The sequence below is a fragment of the Miniopterus schreibersii genome, assembly GCF_964146895.1.
Source record: "Miniopterus schreibersii genome assembly, chromosome: 15".
In the NCBI taxonomy this organism is placed as follows: Eukaryota; Metazoa; Chordata; class Mammalia; order Chiroptera; family Miniopteridae; genus Miniopterus; species Miniopterus schreibersii.
Genome location: NC_138115.1, coordinates 8,328,290 through 8,349,078, shown reverse-complemented (window position 1 = coordinate 8,349,078; position 20,789 = coordinate 8,328,290). Strand labels below are relative to the sequence as shown.

Sequence of the window (20,789 nt, the reverse complement as noted above, 5' to 3'; positions counted from 1 at the left end):
CACCCGGGCCTGGACGCCACACTAGGGTCCTTACACGCACACACTCCTTCACCAGGCCCGGCCTGGCCCTGCCGTCTACAGGTCTCAGAGGATCAGCTCCCGGGTCGGCTGGTCTGAGACTGAATCCACCTCTGCTGCTCATTAGCTGTGTGATCTTGGGCAAGTTTTTTAACTTCTCTGAGCCTTACTTTACTCACCTTACAGAGATAGCAACAGTAACTACCAAATAGGGTTGTGATGAGAATCCAATGATGCAACCAAGTTAAAATGCTGGTGGGCACATAACGAGTGTTAGAAGAAAGCGTAGTAATTTTCTCCATGGTCATCATCATGACAAGGGGCAACTGAGGCAACTTGCCTGAGGCCAGAGAGGGTAGAGCAGCAGCCGGGGTTTGCCTAACTCCAGAGCAAGGCTCTTCCCACCCGGCGACTCCCCAGGGCACCCCAGAATGCGATGGCGACATAAATGGTCCCCTGGTGTGGAAACACACAGGGCTTCTGCCAGACCCTCAGCTCCCCCTACCCTGCTCCAGACCCAAGTCCCGAGCCCTGAGCCGAGAGCCCCGGAGCTGAGAGGGCTGGGCCGGCGGGAGCTGGCACACACTCGCTTGCAAGAGGCACCATCTCCTGCCCCTTTGCCACCTGGGACACGCTGAAGCAGCTGGGCTGGTCAGGCATCTCCTTAGAACATAACTTTGAATAGGGGCAGGAATAATTGATATGGAATAATTCTCTATGTGGAAAAACAGTTGAAAGTCTTTTATCTTTTCTGTGTGATGCACCCCTGAATGCACTGGTTCTTGGGAGGAGCCCTGTCATCTGCCTGCTCCTCAAATATTCGCGGGGTGGCTGCCATGTGTCAGGCACTGTGCAGGGGCTGGGGCTTCCTGGATCATCCACTGCAGCGGGGAACCCAATAGTCACACCAGTAAGTATCTAGTTACAAGTCTGATGAATGCTAACAAGGAAAGTTTCAGGGCAGAATTGTCATACGCATGTGCTGGGAATTCTCCTTTGTGTAGGATCATCTGGTACTTTTCAGGATGTTTAGCACCCCAAGCTCCTACCCACTAAGACAGTAGTGGAGTCCTCCTGTCATTTTGACAATAACTACCTCGCCCCAAACACCCATATCCAAACGCGCCCTAGTGATGTGTGGAACCACTCCGGGCTGGAACTTACCAACGGAGAGCCACACACCACTTCCAAAGGAGAATCTGGGTCTCAATATATTGACAGAGGAAAAAAAACCTTCACAGTACATGAAGTGGAAACAGTCACAATAAGCGGAGAGCACCATCACATTTTTGCCCAAACTAAAACAAAAATGTACTCCTATATACATAGATATTTGTTCTACATACATGCAAGAAGGTTGGAAAACAACTTTCTTTGGTTGGTGGAACTATGAGGGATTTTTTCCTGCTTTCTTAGAGGTCTCACATTTTCTTTTTTTCTCTTTCTAATGAGGAAGTCTTCCCTTTATCAGAGGAAAAAGAGATTCTGTATTGCAGAACAGAAGGTGACCCACCCGCTAGCTACTCAGGCCTCTCCAAGTCGTCGGGATGGCACGGCCGGCCCCCGAGAGCTCTGGCCTCTGCTCCCAGGGCCTGGGGTCACCACTTCCCTCTGCCAAATGCTCGGCCTCCTTACAGGGCAGCAGCTACCACGCTGGAGCGAGAACATGGCAGATGTTCAGTAAGTGTTTGCTGAATTGAGCCATCCTTTTTTGTCTTGACTGAACCAGAATTTTGCTGACAGATACTCCAGGTTTTATGTCACCTTCACCCAGTGGTGCTCAATAACCCTCCCCCCCATTCCTTCTCCAGGGCCACCCCCCCGGACACTGGGCAGTGTCTGGAGACATGTTCACTTATCCCAACACTGGGGCAGGGGTGCTGAGAGTCACCGGCTTCTAGTGGGTGGAGGCCAGGGATGCTGCAGATCCTCTTGGAAAGCACAGGAAGCCTCAACAACAGAGACTTATCCCGTGACAAGTGTCAAGAGAGCCGAGACTGAGAGGCCCTGCTCGCCATTTCCCCTTCTTCTAAGCTTGCCGAGTGCTTTCCAGGCCCTGCCTGACATATCAGGCACGGTGAATTTACAGCCACAGCATCTCCAGCAGACAGAGCACGTTATTAATTGTTTGAGTCTGAAGAGGAACTGGAGCCGCAAGAAGACCTCGAAGGTCAGTCAGGGGGACTCTAGTTCTCTGCTCTGCTGCCGCAAGCCTCTCCGGGTGACATCAGACACCTTATCTGGAGTAAGCAAAGGCAAAGGATCTGAGCGACCTCCTAATTACTTTTCAGGGCTGTCATTCCAAATCTCAAGATCAGCGCCTGTCCTTTCTGGCATCATCTGTTACACTGATTATTTTTCATACTATGTTAAGAAAATTGGGTTTCACAGCTAGTAGATTTAATTTTTCTAAAATTAAATGCTCATATTCCAGAACACCTCCCAAAATGGGAGGTGGCTTCCATTTGCATTATATTTAACTGAAGGCATTTCTCAGAAGAAATAGAATATTAAAGAGTATCACCTGAAGGTCTATTAACCACCCCAGTTAGAGACTGAAATGAAAGGTTCCTAACAAAAAGGAAAACACATTGCTCGCAACCCTGACTAGTCTTCAGTATTTTGCCTCCAGCACAAAGCATTTTAATGTTCATTATAATGTCTCGTTTTAGAAAAATGGCTTTTCTCAAACCAGAGATGACTAACATGATATTAAACATCAGAATTTTTATTAGTTTAAGGCATTTAGGGCTCAACCTTTTCTAATCTTAGAACCTACAGGACAAGGTTTTAAAAATCTTTATATCTATAAACAGTTCCGTAACTCATAAACTTCAAAAGATCTCATAATTAAAATATTTGAAGCCCATTTCCTCCATGCAACAAATATCTCTAATATAAACTTATATTTTATTAGGCAAACATAGAGCCCTTCAAATAGCTTGAAGAGACAGTCTTTCTCTGAAGAACAATTTCCCTTTCTAGTCATCTGTGTCATATAGGTTTGAGTAAGCGTAGGGAACAGAGAAAACCATGCAAAGAACACTAGAATTATAAGAGAGAGGAATATCCTTTCATCCGACATAATTCAAACCACTTGTTTAATAGCATTAGTCATTTTCTTTTAAAACAAATCAAAGAACGTTGTTTTATACTTCCCAAAGACATTCATTTCGGATGAGTCAAGGTGGCCTCCAAAAATACCATAAGCACTCACTTTTCAAATTGGTGAATTTAACCAAGAACTAGCTTCTGCGATTGTCTGTTCTCTTGGCTCAACAGAAAATTTTCTCTGAATCTGAACATCACAGACTGATGTTTAATCATCTGAAAGAAGAATCTACCTAAGCAGGGAACTGAAAACAGCTTAACTTTGAAATCTCAGGGCCCAATTTAGCAGGAAGCAAAGTGAACAAAAGAAAGATGGGTCTCTAAGAAGCTGCTGGAAATGAGGTTAGCACGAAAATGAAACAAGCTCACAGATGTATCTAGGTGTGAAAACTCACTGCTCAAGTACAGGGGCGGCCTGGTGATGTCAAACAAAGATACTCAGTCACCCACCACCTCATCTGAGTTTACAGACAAACTCTCATTCTTCTCAAACTTACACTTTAATACTGCAATCCTTACTGAAACAGACAGAAATATATAACCTCAACCTACCAACAGAGAGGAAATGCTCTTATTTCTTCCTGCTAATATCCAACACAGAATTCCCTTCAATTCTCATGGAGATTATTTCCTGTGAATGTTTCTATTCTGGGATATTTTCTCTGTGGTAAGAATTAGAAGAGAGATCACAAAACTGAAGCCCCTGTAGGGTTTAGAAAGGCAACACAGAGGAATGAAGTGGGCTTAGCGGAGACTAGGGTGACTTGGAGAGATAAAACTCTGTTTAGAAATAATGCCAGCTCTTGACTCAATGGCCAGAACACCAATCCTGGCAGAAATGAGATTTCAGACCCTTAAATTTTCAATACATAAATATGAACTGTTTGTTTAAAGAACTATTTATTGATTTTTAGAGAGAGAAGAACAGAGAGAAATATAGATGTGAGAGTGCAACATTGGTCAGCTGCCTCCTGCACGACCCCCCAATGGGAACTGAACTGGCAACCCTTTGGTGCATAGGACGGTGCCCAACCAACGAAGCCACACCAGCAAGGGCCATAAATATAGACTTGTAAATAAAAATTCCTAATTATTAAGCATTTGTAACTAATTCAAAAGTTTTTCTCTAATGGCTCTAGAATTTTTTTTATTGAATTTATTGGGGTGATACTGGTTTATGAAATTATATAGATTTCAGATGTACAATTCTATCACACATCACCTGTATACTGTATTGTGTGTTCACCAACCCAAGTCAAGTCTCCTTCCATCACCATTTATCCCCCCATGCCCTCCTCTACCTCCCCCATACCACCTACTAATTCAAAATTTTAAACAATACATTTGCTGTCTAAAGAAATCTTGCCTGTGTGCTTGATTTCATCAGCCAATTTGCAACCTCAGTATTGGAAGAAGAAAGTGAGAAATGGCCAATCAAAGAGATGCTATCAGGGTCCCACCCTTAAGTTGTTGGTGAATTCTTGGGTCTTTCTTAATCATAAAGAACTTTTTCTAAAAGCATGACCACATCTAAAGTTCCTGACTTAAAATTTCAGGACCTTTTAAGTTTCAAAACATTCTGTCAGACATAAAGACCTTCAGAGCAAGAAGCTTTCTGGGTAGGTCAGAGGAAGGGAATAGTGGTCGAATACTTAAGATTCTGGTAAACCTGTCTCTTAAAGATGTGTTCCTGTTTTAACTAGCCAGCTAATATTAATAATAGGAAAGGAGCAAAGGGGAGGACAAACATTATAAGCATGGTCATCTGGGCAGCTTCACCTGGAAGCTGCAACTTCACACTCCCCAGGGAACCACCAGTCCATTCCCTGCAAATCACTGGGGGAAGGAGCCCAACAAAGGGGAAGATGGGTGCATGCGCAGTGAAGTCTGGGTGACATAGGAAAGGTGTTTGCCTGTCAGTCTAACCTGGGAACAAAGATAACTGCCTAGGGGGCAGAGCCACTGTAAGCATTTGAAATCTTGGAAGGGTAAAATCCCCCAGACAAAGGAATTCTCGCTCTCTTGTTCCCCCTGCTTTGTTCCTGCTTCCTTGCACTTGCCCGTGTTCCCTCCATAGGCACGTGGCCCTGGAAGCCACATGGCCCATGGCCACCTAGACCCCACATACAATGGACTGCAGCTGGGAACAAAAGCTAGCCTGATGCTGGACGGGACTGTACAAATATAGAGTGGGATCTCTAGGCAACGGCTTTAATCCTAGCCCTGCTGAAGACAAAATGGGACTTTTCCTTGGCGGGATGGAGGGAGATGGGACGTTGGAAACTCAGGGGTTTAATTCCACAGAAAGAAGCTCTCCACAATGCCTCATCCTCCTGTGGGGGCCTCTGGAAATTCTTATTCCCACAGCACCCCAAGAACCCCACTTCCACCAGCAACAGGTGGGGACACAGCGCCTCACTGAAAAACAGATGCATAGAGAAAATCATGAAAATATACAGCCGACAGCAGGGGCTTCTAAGCCAACATTGAGGCTGGTGGAAGAGAAAATTCCAAGTATTGAGAAATGCAAAGCAGAGGCTGTATATCACTGAGAAAAATGCAGTGAAATAGAAAAAACCAAGTTCATCTCATCGAGCCAGTAATATTTACAGCCTGTGGGTAGTGCCAAAATATTTCAGGAAATGCCAATGTCTTTCTTTGTAAAGCAAGGCCAAGCGTAATATTTAAACCCAACACATATAAATCACTGGGGAGAACAGGCAATCTACATTTCCTCACTCGCTCTACAAAGAATCTTAGCATCAAGATTCATGGTCAAGGTAGAACTCCATTCCCTCTCCAAAACTGAAGTTTCACTATCTAATGTTTCAAAGCCAGCATTTCTGAGAAGTTTCTAGACTATCTCTGTAAACAGTTAATGGCAATACAGAATGAACGAGTCAGGGCTCACACAGGCTGTTTCATTTCTCTTCCTCATTTCCCATTGCGGCCCCAGACATCTCCAGCCCATGGAGCCCCAACCACTCCTCCGAAGCAGCCAAGTCAACGCTTCCTTCTGAATTGGAATGAGGCAGGCCGGGCAAGACCAAGGCAAAGGCCAAAGCGCGATCTCCCTTATCAGGACAGGTACCTGTTCAGGCTTCAGCCCAGGCGGGACCCAGGCGTACTCCTCCAGGGCACAGCCCGAGTCGTCATCTGAGGTTGAGTTCCTCTGGAAGTCAAACATGAGTTTGCTGACGGTCTTCTCCATCTCCAGGGGCATCACTGTCACCATGTGCTCCTCCTGAGGGCACTTGCAGTGCAGACAGATCTTCCTGAAAGAAGCAACGGCCGGAGGTGAGAAGGGGGCCAAAAACCCCAATTTTTTCAATTGGTCTGCCAGTCCCGAGCCCTTGGATCCCAAGCTATAAACACATTCCTTGGCAACTGGCTTTTGGCAAAAGCATGTATGGGAACAGAGCACAGCACGCCTGCCTGTGTGGAAGGCATGGCACCGCGCACGTGGAAACACCGTGGAAGCTCAGAGACCGCCAGGTGAGCATACTGAGGATGTTTAAACACGGACCCCGACCTTTCCTTCTAAATCAATTCCCCAGGAGGAATGTCAAAATATCTTTTATTTTACTAGGTAGAACACTGAAGAAAGAGCATGACCACAATTTCTTTGACTGTAATAGTAATTAAACAGACATAATACATATGCTGACCTGAAATATTACCAGTAGATTTAACAAATACTGACAACATACCATTTTCATGAAAGGTTCCTAGACCTTGGAAAATGAATGTGGTTTTAAAAAGAACCGTAGGTGAGGTTTTCTTTAGAAGAGCAAAAATATTTTTTCCCACTAAACAAATCTGGTCCTAAGATTACACGAGAAAGACATTTTTACCTCCACTAGGGATCCCCAGAGGTTTGAAATTCTAATTAGAAACCCAAATCTTTCCTACATTGGTCGTTTTTATAAGACACCGGGGATCATGCATGTGAATTCTTTCAAAAGGTAGCAGCCAATGATCAAAATCTCTCCCCCAAACTGAACATTCCTCTTTAAGGTTACCATCTGTTCCATTTTCCATGGCTACACAAATGATGAAGCAATAAAAAGGTTCATGTCAACAACACAAACAGATTTCTAGCTTCTATCAATAAAAGAGAAAAAAACACAGCAGGAAATTTTTAAGAATATACGTAAACTTTCATCTTTACGATTAGTTCCAGTAGCACCTTATAAAGGCAAACAGAGTCCATAATCCTAATCCTCACATGTGCCTGAATTTTTTGATAACAGCTTTGTTAAGATATAACTCACATACCATAAAATTCACCATTTTAAAGTGTATAATTCACTGGCTTTTAGTGTGTACACAGAGCTGTGAAACTATCACCGCTGTCTAATTTTAGAACATCTTCAGCACCCCCAGAAGAACCCCTTTGCACTTCAGCAGTAACTTCCCACATCCCCTTTGCTCCAGGTCCTGACAACCACTAATCTATGTTCTATTTCTATGATTTTGCCTATGCTGGAAATTTCACATAAATGGAATCATACAATCTGTAGATTTTTGAAATTGGCTTCTTTCACATAGTATAATACTTTCAAGGCTCATCCATGTTGTAGCATGTGTCAATCCTTCATGGCCTTTTTATCGCAATATCACATTCCAGTGTATATTCTATTTATCCATTCATCAATTGGTAGGCATTTGGATTGTTTCCACTTTTTTACTTTTGTGAATTAATGCTACACTGAATATTTATGTACAAGTTTTGTTTTTATTTTGTGTGTGTGTGTCTGGACATATGTTTTCAATTCTCTTGGGTAGAATGCTCTAGGAGTAGAATTGCTGGGTCATATGGTAACTTTAACAATTTGAGGAACTGTTAAATTGTTTTTTCAAAAAGTATATGCACCATTTTACATTCCCACCATCAACTGGATGACAGTTCCATTTTCTCTGCTTCCTTGCTACACTTGTTTTTTACTTTTATTTTGATTGTTGCCATCCTAGTGGGTTTAAAGTGGTATCTTACTGTGGTTTTGATTTGCACATTTTTAACAGCTAATGGTGTCGAGCATCTTCTTATGTGATTATTATATATCTCCTTTGGAAAACTGTCTACTCAAATCCTTAGTCCATTTTAAAAATTATTTGTCCTTTATTAATTAAGCTGTAAGCATTTTTAATATATTTTCTGGATAAGAGTCCTTTGTCAGATAGTAGTATATGTTTTGCAAAAATTTCCCCCCATTATGTAGGTTTTCACTTTCCTGTTTATACTTGCTGAGCACAGAATTTTTTTATTTTGATGAAGTCCAATTTATTTTTTTCTGTTGTTGCTTGTGCTTTGATATTATAGCCAAGGAACCATTCTCTGATTTAAGGTCATGAAGATTTACTCCTGTATTTTCATCTAAGAGTTTTATGGTTTTAGCTCTTATATTTGGATCTATGTTCCATTTTGAGTTAATTTTCATATATGGCATGAGCTAGGAGTCCAAACTCACTCTCCTATGGCCATCCAAGTGTCCCAGCACCATTTGTTAAAAGTCTGTTCTTTCCCCATTGAATTGTCTCAGCATCCTTCTCAAAAATCAGTTGATCATAAATTTAAAGGTTTATTTCTGGACTTTCAATTCTATTCCATTGATCTGTATGCCTACCCTTCTGCCAGCATTACACTGTCTTTATTACTGTTGTTTTGTAGTAAGTTTTGAAATTGTGAAGTGAAAGTCCTCCAACTTTGTTCCTCTTTTAAAAAACTGTTTTGGTTCTTCTGCATCCCTGGCATTTGCATCATAAAATATAAATTTTAGGATTAGCTTGCCAATTTCTGCAAAAACATCCTGCTGGGGTTTTGATAGGGATTGCACTGACCCTGTACATCAATTGGAGAATACTGCTATCTTAACAATACTGTCTTCCAATCCATGAACAAAGGATATCTTTCTATTTCAGTATATTTTAATTTCTTTAAATGCTATTTTTTCTATTATAAGTCTTGTTAAGTTTATTTCTAAGTAATTTATTCTTATTGATACCAAATGCAATTTTTTGCTTAATATCATTTTCAGATTGTGACTGTATAGAAACACAAATGACACTTGCACATTGATGTTACATCATACAATCTCGCTGAACTTGTTTATTAGTTCTAACGGTGTGTGTGCGTGTTTTCCTTAGGATTTCCTGTATGCCGGATCTGTGAATAGAGGCAGTTTTCTTTCTTTCTCTCCAGTCTGATGTCTTTGATGTCTGTCTGGCCTCACTGTCCTGGCTAGGCCTCCAGTGCAACAGCGACTAAAAGCGGCACGTGTGGGCATCCTGCCCCGGCTCCTGATCTTAAAGGGAGCCAGCCAGTCGTTCACCATCAGGCATGGTTTAGTTTAGCTGTGGGCTTTCCGTAGGTGCCCTTCAGCAAACTGAAGAAGCCTCCTGCTCTGCTAGTTTGTTCAGTGTTTTCTTTTTCCTATCACAAAGGAGTGTTGGGTTCGAATGCTTTTAGCATCTGTTGAGGTATCAGTTGGTTTTTGTCTTTATTCTGTTAAGGCGTCGTGCCCAAATATGCTGTGGAAACAAAATGAGCTTAGCCCAGCCGAGTCAGGCTTGTCGGATTCTCCCACCTCCTGCTTTCTATCGCTTGGGAAATACGCACAGAATGAACGCGCCTGTGCGTCTGCTTTGCAGCTGCAAACTCAAAGACATTTTATCCCAACCTTGGCTGTTCCTTTAAAAAACAGTCAGAGCTCATTTTAACAGTAACTAATTAATCAGCTACTTTAAAGAAGTCAGGGGTTTGGGCAGTCATCAGGTTTTGTTCCTCTCCTGAATTTTTTTATGCCAGCTTATGACTTAAGGAAAAAAAGTCTTCATGTGTTTAAGCAAATTTAGGAAGTTCTTTGGTGACTAATAGTTTTTACTAGAAAGTCATTCTTTTAAAACAAAATATATATATATACGTATATACATTTATATACGTCAATATATATATATATACGTATATACATTTATATACGTATATATATATATTTTTACCAAAGTCAGATTCTAGAATATTCATCAGTGGAACTTATTTAGCAATGCAGGGAAGAGCACAATATTTAATGCTGGACGGATGTGATCTAATGTACTAAAGCTCCAGGGGAAGGAAAAATAAGGCAGCGGCGAATTGTATAATCAGAATTATAGAATCCATTCCAGAACGAGTCCCACTGAGGAGAAGCACGAACACAAAAGGGGGAGCAGGCCCGTCCCGCGTGGCCCGGTGGCTGAGCGTCGGCCCATGAGCCAGGAGGTCACAGTTCGATCTCCGTCAGGGCACATGCCTGGCTTCGGCACGATCCCCAGCAGGGGGCGGGCAGGAGGCAGCCGATTGACAGTCTTTCTCCTCAGTGTTTCTCTCTGTCCCTCTCCCTGCAATCAGGATTGGGGTGGGGCATGCATGAGCAGAATGCACAGCACTGGACTTTCTTAAACATCATATTCAGGAGTCCAGACTGCACCAAGAAAGGCAATACCACCCCCACTTTCCAGAGAAGAAGACAAAGGCTCAGAGAGGTTAAGCAGTATGTTCAAAGTCAGACCTAAATAGCAAGCGGAACAGAGATTCAAAGAAGGATCTATCTGACTCCTGAACAAAATCAATTACCTATAGTCAGCATACCTGGTTCCAAGCACAGAATTCCCTTCTACTCCTGGACAGCACACACATTCAGAAAAATCAAAACCATGCCCTGGCCAGGAAGCTCAGCTGTTAGAGCATCGCCGGGATACACCCCGGTTGCAGGTTCGATCCCCAGTCAGGACACACACAAGAACCAATGAATGCATGAGTAAGTGGGACAACAAATCAATCTCTCTCTCAGTTCTCTCTCAAAATCAATAAATAGAGAAAGAAAGAAAAAAGAAAAATCAAAACCAAAGAGGAAAGAAAGTAGGAAAGAAAATAAAAGTTATAAATGAAAAGTGGTAAATCGAAACCAGGAGGACCTTGTATTTCCCTGCTGGCTGCCTGCCTTCCATCTTCATTTATAACTAACAGGCACTCCCGTGGCACAGCATTTTTGTTTGCAAAGAATTTTCAACCTCAGAGTGGCTCCATCACAGCCTTTGGAAAGACTAATTTAATAACCTCTGTTTACAAATGGGGAACCTAAGGCCCAGCTGCTCAGAAAGGAGCAGAGGGTCAGAGGTAAAGTGAAGAGGATTTCTCATGATCCTCATGTGTCTCCTGCCTTCTCGGCAAAATGCACACAGCAACACCCAACAGCTCTCTCTTTGGGTACACTGATTAAAGCTTTTGAGGAGTGTGCCAGGAAGTATATGATTTGGTCTTTTTTTTTTTTTTTTAAATAGACACTTATGAAAATAGAACTTGCTAGTAAAGCAGTATTTCATTTTTTAAAAAATTCAACCATGGGAAGTGTGCATTGGTTTCATTCTGTCAGAATTGACATTCTACCTGCACATAATTGGGTTTGTGAATGACAAGTTTCCAAGGAATACGGCATGATTCAGAGAGTAGAGATCCTGCATTCCCCTTTCTTCCTTCCCTCTACCCAGCAACAACCCCTGCACCCCACCCCCATAAAAGTTGTAGCTATTAATTCATTTGCTACCACATTCAGAAGCCACAGTCTGCTTTTCCGTGGCATATACAAGGCCTGCAGGTGGAGGCTCTCTCTCTAACCATTTCAAAGTACTCTGATCCTCTGCACCAGCGACCACACTGTTTGGAGGCTAACAATTTATATCAATTAACTTATGTACCATGATGTGGAAGGATTCATTGTAAAAAGATCGGGTATGTGTAGTGTGTGTGTGTGTGTGTGTGTGTCAGCCTTGGGATGTTGACAGGTTATTTACAACACTAAACTATGAACCACCACGTCTTGTTTTGTGTGAGAAGTGATAGGATGAAGGCAAAAAAGGGGTCTTCCTTTATCACATGATTCTGACAAGTTCGAGTCAGAACCTGCAGCATTCCAAGTTTGGATGGGATTATGATCATCATTAAATCCCTTTAAAAATTTTCCCTTCTCTCTCTTTCACCCCCCCACCCCTATTTTTTTTTTAATGAGAGAAAAATACCTTTTGCAGAAGGACTCATGTAGGGAAATATATTCAATATATAACACAGAACTGCCCAAGTTGATGTGAGGGAAGGAGACCCTGAACTCATTTGCTCTCAAGCTCAACTTCCTTCCCAAACCCCAGGCATTTCCATTGTCCTAAGGTCCCAGGGTTCCACAGACACAGGTATGGAGGCCAGCACAGTATCCTGGATTCCTCAAGGTCATTTCCAGCACTTATCAAAATATGAAGCAGGTGCCCAATTATTTGACAGATGATGGAAAGATGGGGGGGCTGTTGATGGCTCTTAAAAGCCAATTCCTAATCATGAAACCCTGCATATAAATAATTATTGCAGTCATGGGAAAGTGCGTATCTGGTTGCCGAGACCTTCCTGGGAGATGCCCTGGGAGCAGCGATGTACCCGTGGCTCTGACCGGATGGTCTGACACAGGGCCCAGCAAGTGCATTTCCGCCCGCATCCCAGGTGATTCTGACTCACACTCGGAGGACACTTTTCTGCAGCCTCCTAGTTGGAGGCAGCACCTGAGGCAGAGTATAGTCTGAGAACCACTGTGTTCTACCAACACAGCTGATAGTCTCAGCAACTCTGGGCAACGTACATTTTTACAAAACTGTTTCAGGGGATCTATGCCAACTGCTCCTGACCACCATGTCTTAAACCCTTACACCACTAAGCTCACCTGTCACTCAGCTGGGTACCCCCTGGGGCATTGTGTGAAAAGGTGCTGGTAAGAGGCAGGACTACACCAGCTACCAGAACGTGTCTCTCATTGCCAGCCCTGCCATCTGCCCCCCTGCCTTCCACCTCCCCCTGGTGTGGGATTCTCTGTCCCAAGTCCATGGCCAGATCGAGTTCAGGCCACTTTTACGCACAGGGTCAAGGGGCAGACTGCTTAAAGAGTGGCGCAGCCCCAACACAAATCAAGTGATTGATGAGGAATGCACGATGCTGGCCTCGCCGCAGCAACACCTCAGGCAGCTGCGATCGGGTGTGGGAAAGTACACTTTCGTTAAAGACAAAGGGCTAAAATAACCCAGAGGCCTCCATAGCTTTTTCCTAATAACAGACATGTCCTAGATATTCAAATTCTTCCATGACTCAAACTCACCAAAGAATAACTCCTTTTATTCTTAGTAAGAGGAAAAGGGGAAATCTTTTTCCCCTTATTATAATTTAAAGTTACTGCTTCTTTATCCTTAAAAAAAAAAAAAAGCAACACACAATTAATGTAGAAAAGGAATTACAGATAAGCCAGAAGAAGAAAAGCATTCCAAAACACTCGCAGTCACAGAGACAACCCTGTTAAACAGAAACAGCTGCGGCTCCTCTCTTCCCCTCGTGTTAGGAAACTGGAGACCAGATTTCATTCTGTGTGTTCCCCGTCAGCGAGCACAGAGAGACCAGGCTCTGGCCTGGAATGACAAGACACGAGCCAGAGCCACCCACCCGCGCACAGTGCTCTCAGCGAAGAGATGCGCATTATTCAGCCCTGATAAGCGGGTTTGTTCTGATCCGGTGCCCTGTAGCAGGACCAGAGAATTTATTTACACAGCTGGGAAGATGCCGGCAACATGGGATTGCATATCTATTTATGGGTATCTCGGAGATAAGTTAGGTCCCTCAGATAAAAAACCATCTGAAAACCAGATTTCAACATCTCTCGACTTTCAATTTTCTGTGCAAGTGGGGAGAGGCGGGGCCTGGGTAATTGAAAACCAGCAAGCCCTGGCTCTGAATCCTGTCTTTGTGCATCAGTCACCTACTCTCAGTGCTGCAATAACTTACGTCACCTCAACCACCTAAAGGACCTGTCCTGGCAGGATGGGCTCAGGAGCAGCTGGGCAGGACTCTGGCTTCCTCAGTTTGCCCTGCTGCCCAATTTCTTTGGGTTTCCAGTGAGGACATCTTCTCACATGCCATGCAAAGCACCAGCCTAACATGAGCCAAAAATTACTCTTGAGTTTACTGCCCTATGGGAACACCTTTCCCAGGCTTTGGGAGGTAGATAAGGGTTTCGCATGAAGAGTTCTGAGTGGGTTGCAGGCTGCCGGGAAGTAAGTGAATAGAGACAGTGGTTGTACTTCAAAAAGGCAAGACCCCGCTGTGCTTATGTGAGCGGGTAAGAACCGGAGCAGGGTCCACCTGCCCTAAGATGTTGCTGAGATAATCCCGCCCGCGCCATGAATGAGTCAGTGTTCTGACTATTTACATAGTTTATCTCACTTATTCATTCTCCCCAGTCCTCTAAAATTTGCATTTTTATCCATTTCACAGATATAAAAGTTTAGGCTATGAACTCATAAGCCACTTGACTGAAGCCATACAAATTAAAACCTATGTCCTCTGACTCCAAAACCAGTGGTATTTTTACCACCTTATTTTAAGCAGAGTGGCCAAATCTTCCTTCCTTCTTTTCTGCTGTGCATTTTCCCATCCTTCCCTCTATCCATATCCATCCATCCATAATCATCCATATCCATTCATCCATCTACCCATATCCATCCATCCATCCATCCATCCATCCATCCATCCATCCATCCATCCGTATCTATTGATACATTAAACCTACCAACCAACCATGCAAGCAGGTAACAGTGGTTGATCACCTACTGTGTGCCAGGCACTATTCTAAGATGTCGGGCATATAGCAGTGATTAAGACAGACAATATCTCTAACTTCATGGAGCTTAGAGTCAAGTGGAGGAGACAAACAACAGTCAGGAAAACAAAATGATAAACCTGCCATTTATAAATTGTGATAAGTGCCATGATGGAAACAAACAGGGAGATGAGAAAGAGAGGGACTGAGGACGGATCGGGAGAGTGTCTCCCAGTGAAGGACATTTGAGTTGCAACTAGAGGACTGAGCATGAGGCAGCTCTGAGAAAAACCAGGGAGAAAGGTTTCTGGGTACAGGGAAAGCAAGTACAAAGGCTCTGAGGTGGGGAAGAGTATGGCATGAGTCATTCTCAGGAGGTGGTGCGTGTCCTCCCCTCTCCCATCGCTGTCTGCATTGATGGCGGTGACCAAACTGGCTGAGCCACCGCCCATCCCAAAGCTCAAGCACAGATGTAAAATTTAGGGGATGGTGCCATCTTCGTGGGCGTAGGAAAGTTCTTCCATTCTCTGGAATTCCCTTCTCCTTGGAACTCCTATATCCCTCCGTCTTGATACCCAGACATCAGCATATCCTGTTATTTGCAGACTTACTGGCTCCTTAACTCCCAACCACAATATATATTTTTTCCCCTTTCCGGCAAACCCTCAGTCTGAATGAGGGACCCAGGCATGAACCTTGACACTTGCCATGTCTGGAAGCAAGATTTCTATCTCTGTGAGAAAGGAAAAATGGTTTCCTAATAAACACAGACGCTAAAGGGCGGAGACCATGACAGGGCCAGCTGGGTACAAGGCTGGTGTGTGCCGGGAGCCAAAAGCGTGCTGCCTGGCCCTGTCCAACTCCCTGCCCTCACCGGGCTCCAGTGGCTCTGGCCATCTGCACCATGAGGAGCTTCTTTCCTTGGCCCTGCCAAGGCTCAGATAGGATAATTTTCAGTGGCAGTTGTTTCCTCTCTTAATTCATATGTCAACTCATACTCAATTAAGAAATATGCGGTGTCCTATTTTAGATTAATTATCATGTAATTTTTGAGCAGTGGAAACACATTCTCTTAAAAATAAGCGTCCTGGATGAGTTTCTCCTATTTGGGACATCTCTCGCCATACTTTGATTTACAGGTACGAAGTCTCAGCAACTGAAGGACAATGTCTTAAACAATCCCCAGAATCAGATCCTCGAAAGGTATCCGAGCATAAAGTTTGAGAGGTAATCCTAAAAAGTCCTGATAGGGAATTGGAGAAGGGAAACAGGGAAGGGAAGGGTGCCAACATAAGGCAAGGCAATGAGCAGGCTGTAGCTTTGGGCAACTGTGGCTCATTTCCATTGAGGAGGAACAGGATGGCACAGAACACTCCTCAGGGATGGTCCACTGGAGAGTCAAGGACACAGGGGTACTTACCCACCAATTCCCACAGTCACTGGGTGAAGACCACTCCTGGGGCCCTCTGGCCTACCTCACATGCAAGACAGGTCGGCTCAAGCAAAAAGCTGCAGCTCCTACTGCGGCAGGACCCGTGGGTCAGAGCACGCTGGAATGGTGAGTGCCAAGGGAGAAGGGAATGCCAAAAACACTTGCTGCAGGCAGCTTTACTTATTAAACAATAATTCACTGAACATCTACTATGTACTATGCATTCTGGTAGGTGTTGCAAAGAATTAAAACAAACAAATTAAAAAAAACAGTAAGGAGTCCCTGTCTCACTGGGACACAAAGATACAGCCACAAAGAGCTAGACCATAACTTTCAAAATGAGAAGCGCTTGTGGGGATGTTCAAGAGAATGCCCTTGTTCTGAGGAGACGGATGCTGAAATATATGCAGGTAAAGCATGATGTTTGCAATTTATTCTCAGGTGGTTCAGCAATAATAATAATGTGTGACTGGGGAGGAAGGGGGGAGAGAGCAGAAGGAGAAGGGGCGGGAGGGAGGGACAGAGAAGCACAAATGTGGCAAAATGTTGACAATGGAGAAATCTAAAAGGATGTATGGAAATTCATTACATTCTTCTTGTAAGTTCTACATAACGTTGTGATTTTTCAAAATAAGTTTTAAAACAAAAGTGAAAAGTCCTCTGACTTTGCTGTTAGGTCAGTGATTGAGAGGAAACCTACCATGTGCCAAGCGCTGGGCTGCAGAGAGCCCCTGTTAATGAGAAGTCAGGGAGGGCCTCCCTGAGGAAGCGGTGCCTGAAGGTGGCCGAGTGGCAGGTCGCTAGGCAAAAAGCGAAGGAGGGGGTATTTGCAACAGGTAAATAAAGGCACAGACGTGGAGAGAACATGGTGTCATCAAGACACCGAGAGGAGTCTTTCACGGCGACCAGGTGGCAGCTGGGGAAGGGCACATGCAATGCATGGGAAGGGTTTTACTTTGTCACGACCGTGTTCGCGGCCAGTGAGGACCTGCCCAGCGAGCGCCCGAGCTAATTCAGCCGGGTGATGAGTAGCCGGAGCCTGCAAAGCGGAGCCGGCCACCGATGGCGTCTCCATGGCAACACTGCTACCTGCCTCGCTGCGCTCCCCGCAAAGCGGTGCGTATCTAGAGAAGCTCGGTTTCCTTAGCTCCTGTCAGCCCCGCCGCCCTGCTAAGCATAAACCCAGGCGGGTGAACGGCGGTGGCTCCCTGAGGACAGGTCCCTCCAGTTCACTTTGCCCACAGGCTCACGGTGATTTTAGGGCAAGCTCGTCTTTGCTTCCCTGGGCACTTGGCACAGCAGGTTCCTAGAGCTCCTCTGCTGCAGGGGAGCCCTTCTGACGAAATGACTGCAAACAGTTCCGACACCCCGCTCCAAACTTCAAGGCAAAGGCTGGAAGATGCCACAGAAGACCTCTGTCTGCCTTTCTCTCTCTCTCTTCCATGCCACCTGCAGACGGGGACTTGTTCAGTCTCCACCTGCCTTGGGGCAGAAGCTGGCTAACCTCATGCAGACCAGATCTGAGATACTAAATATCCCCCGAGTCCCTGAAGGCAGTATGTATAGTGCAGTGGATTAAGACCTTAGATTCTGGAGGCGCAGTGGCATGGGTTCGAATCCTAACTCCACCACTTCGTTGAGTTGCTTAGAATTAAGTAACTTAATACACACAGCATGCTTATCATAGTGAACACATATATCATAGTGAAATCCGATTATGTGGCCTGGGCTCTGTGCTACATGTAGGGAAGTAAAACAAACAGGTAAGTAAAGATTGTCATGGTTCGTGCTCTCTGGGTCAAGCCAGGCCCTAGTAATGTTTTCTAGTAGGCATGGAAACAGATCAATGGAAACAGGCAGGTGACAAGTAAGTCACTATCATGCCTTTATGAAACTCCTACTACATATTAAAGGTGTGCTGGACTGAGCAAAGCAATTTAATTACCATCTTTACCAAAGGATCACTAAATCTTTACCCTGCTCTTAATGTTTTAAGGTCACACAAGTAGCCTTTTTTTCTTACCAAGATACAATAGAGTAGACAGGTTGGATAGTAAATGAATGACCCCGGGACTAATTGAGCACTTTAGAGCTTACCACACACTTTTAATTCAGGCGACTCGTTGAATTGCCAAAGCTCTCTGTAAGGTCGGTCAGAAGAACAGGGACGGTCACTGCCACTTTACAGATGAAGAGGGGGAAGCCCAGAGAGGCCGCGCGCTGTGGCTGTGCTGTCAAGCGTGGGAGTGTCTACAACTTCAAACAGACTTGGTTTCCCCCCGACAGGGGAAGTCAAGTCGGTTTGGTTCCCTTTCCAGGGCATGACTTTCCCAACTTCCTTTTGAAGAAAACATTTTCTGAGCGGATGCTGGCCTCTGTGCTAAGCACTTTTCATGTTCTCTTTATTTAATCCTCAGAACGCAGTCGGAGATAGATATTATCATTTTATAGGTGGGAAAACCAAGGCTCAAAGGGTTTCTGGAACCTACCCGAGCTCTCACAGCCAGGAGGCGATAAAAATGCAAATGCAAACCCACACCCGCTTGACCCAGAGCCCTTCACCGAACCCTGAACCCCTTTCTGAGGCCCCTTCAGACTGGCCGCACTGGTCCCTTAATCCATGTAAAACAAACCGTGCTTCTCCCTCTGTTCACAGAGAGGCCCCCCAATCACTGGCAAGTCATAGGAAATTCTTAAGTGGCTGCTTATTAATAACATTTTCGGTTTATATTAGGCCGCCCTTCATCTAGGGGAACTCAGCCAGCTCCACGCACAGAGAACCACTGAAACGCGGCGTTTCTGGAGTGGATGGGGGCCAGCTGGCAAGCGCATCCCTCCAGGGCTTGGCTTGTGGGGATTCTGGCAATGGTCACACCCTTCGACACTTGACAGGGGCCCTTTACTATCCGAGCTGAAGGGCTCACAGCGAAAACTTCCCAGAAATCTGTGTTCAATGAGGCCAAAGGCTCATGATAACCCCAGCGGACTTGGGAAGCGAGAGCATCAAGAGACTGTGTTTACCAAAAATTGATGCTGGGAGTGAAGCCTCAGCATCACACTGAGTTAGACACAACAGGGAGACACGCTATTTTCAGGAGAGGCCTGGCTCCGTCAAGTCCAAGGAAAAAACGAAATGAGTCTCTCAGGGCTTCTCAGAGCAGAGAGAGGCAGGAGAGGCAAGCTGCTGACTCCCCTCTTCGGGCTGATCGGCGGCAAGGTTCTGGCAGTTCTGTTATGAGCCACAACTAGTTTTCTCATCTGACTCAGTGTGGGGATGGAGGGGAGTAACACAGGGGGAAAACAGCATCTCCTGGTTTCAAGTTTCGTTGGAAAGAAGCTCTTGGTGAATTGAATTTGCATGTTCTACAAGAGTAAGGTTTGGAAATTATTTAAAATGTGTTATATTCAGATTTGACAAGGCGATGGTTGAAGGATGTATACCCCTGGATGCACCCCCATCCCCCAAGCCTGTTGGATGCAGCGATGCCCTCACATGCCTGGCGTAGCTGACAGTGCACACCAGCAGCCCAGACTGCACTTCCTTGCGCGTGGGATAAGTCTCAGTCCTTTATTCATCACCTCGTCTCACTATTTCCACATCTTTACTCCCCGAGTCCATTTCACCATTACCTCCTGCCTGGGCTACGGCAACAGCTACTTCTAATTCCCTGCTTTCAACCCTGCTCTTCTTGAATCTATTTTCCACCAGCTGCTTGTTTTTAAAACAATTGAGATAACACTCAACAGTCCTGCTTAAAATGTGCCATTGGCATGCCTCTGCTATTAGAATGCAGCACACACTCCCTAACCCTGGTCTAGGAAATCCAGCAGGTAATCTGGCCCTTCCTCTCTCTCCAACTGCATTTTGGCCCACTGGCCGTCTTGTTGACCATGTCTCAGCCTCACTGACCTTCCATTTGTGTTTTGAACTTGTCAAGGCCATCCCTCCCTTAGGTTCTTTGACGTGGCTGCTCCTCTGCCTGGAATCTCTTCCCCCTCCACTCTTTATGACCTGGCCTACTTTTTGTTATTAGTGTCGTCACCCAAAGGTACCTCGGAGGAGGACCCTGTAACAGACAGCCACTTCCCCTTCTCATTCACTAGCTATTCTATTATCCTCACATTTTTTCTCTCAACATTTTCACTGTCAGAAACTATTTTAGTTGTTGAGGTGCCTGTTATGTTTCTCCCACCATAATGTAACTTCTGTAAGGTCAAGGAGCTTATCTTGTATCTACGACAGTAAATATTCAATAGGTAGTTTTTAAAAGTTTTGACTCTTGAATGCCTAAGCCCAGAATCTCACTTGGTAGTTTTGAACCAACAGGCTAGAAGCCTTCATGGCCATGCAAACAAGAGATGATCAATGTGTAAAATGTGTAAATGTTTAATTAAAAAAATGTTTAATTAAAAAAAATGTTTATTTTCTGCAGTAATTGGAAATATATTTTGTTACAATGATGCCAAAAATGCAGAGTGTGAGTCAACTATAGGATCGGTAGTGTATTGTCAAAACTACACCAATGAAAGACAGCTTCTTTTCCTGGGTTAAGTGACAGTATGCAAAA

General features: G+C 44.6%; 1 protein-coding gene across 7 annotated transcripts in view; it reads right to left on the bottom strand.

Moving 5' to 3' along the window:
- The window catches only part of PRICKLE2 (prickle planar cell polarity protein 2), a 301,504-nt gene that overhangs the window by 82,034 nt on the left and 198,681 nt on the right, over window positions 1-20,789 (bottom strand). For all 7 annotated transcript variants that reach the window (XM_081160275.1, XM_081160277.1, XM_081160276.1 and 4 more), the window contains one exon: window positions 6,221-6,404. In XM_081160275.1, coding sequence (XP_081016401.1) covers window positions 6,221-6,404 — 184 coding nt within the window. The remainder of the gene's footprint in view (window positions 1-6,220; window positions 6,405-20,789) is intronic.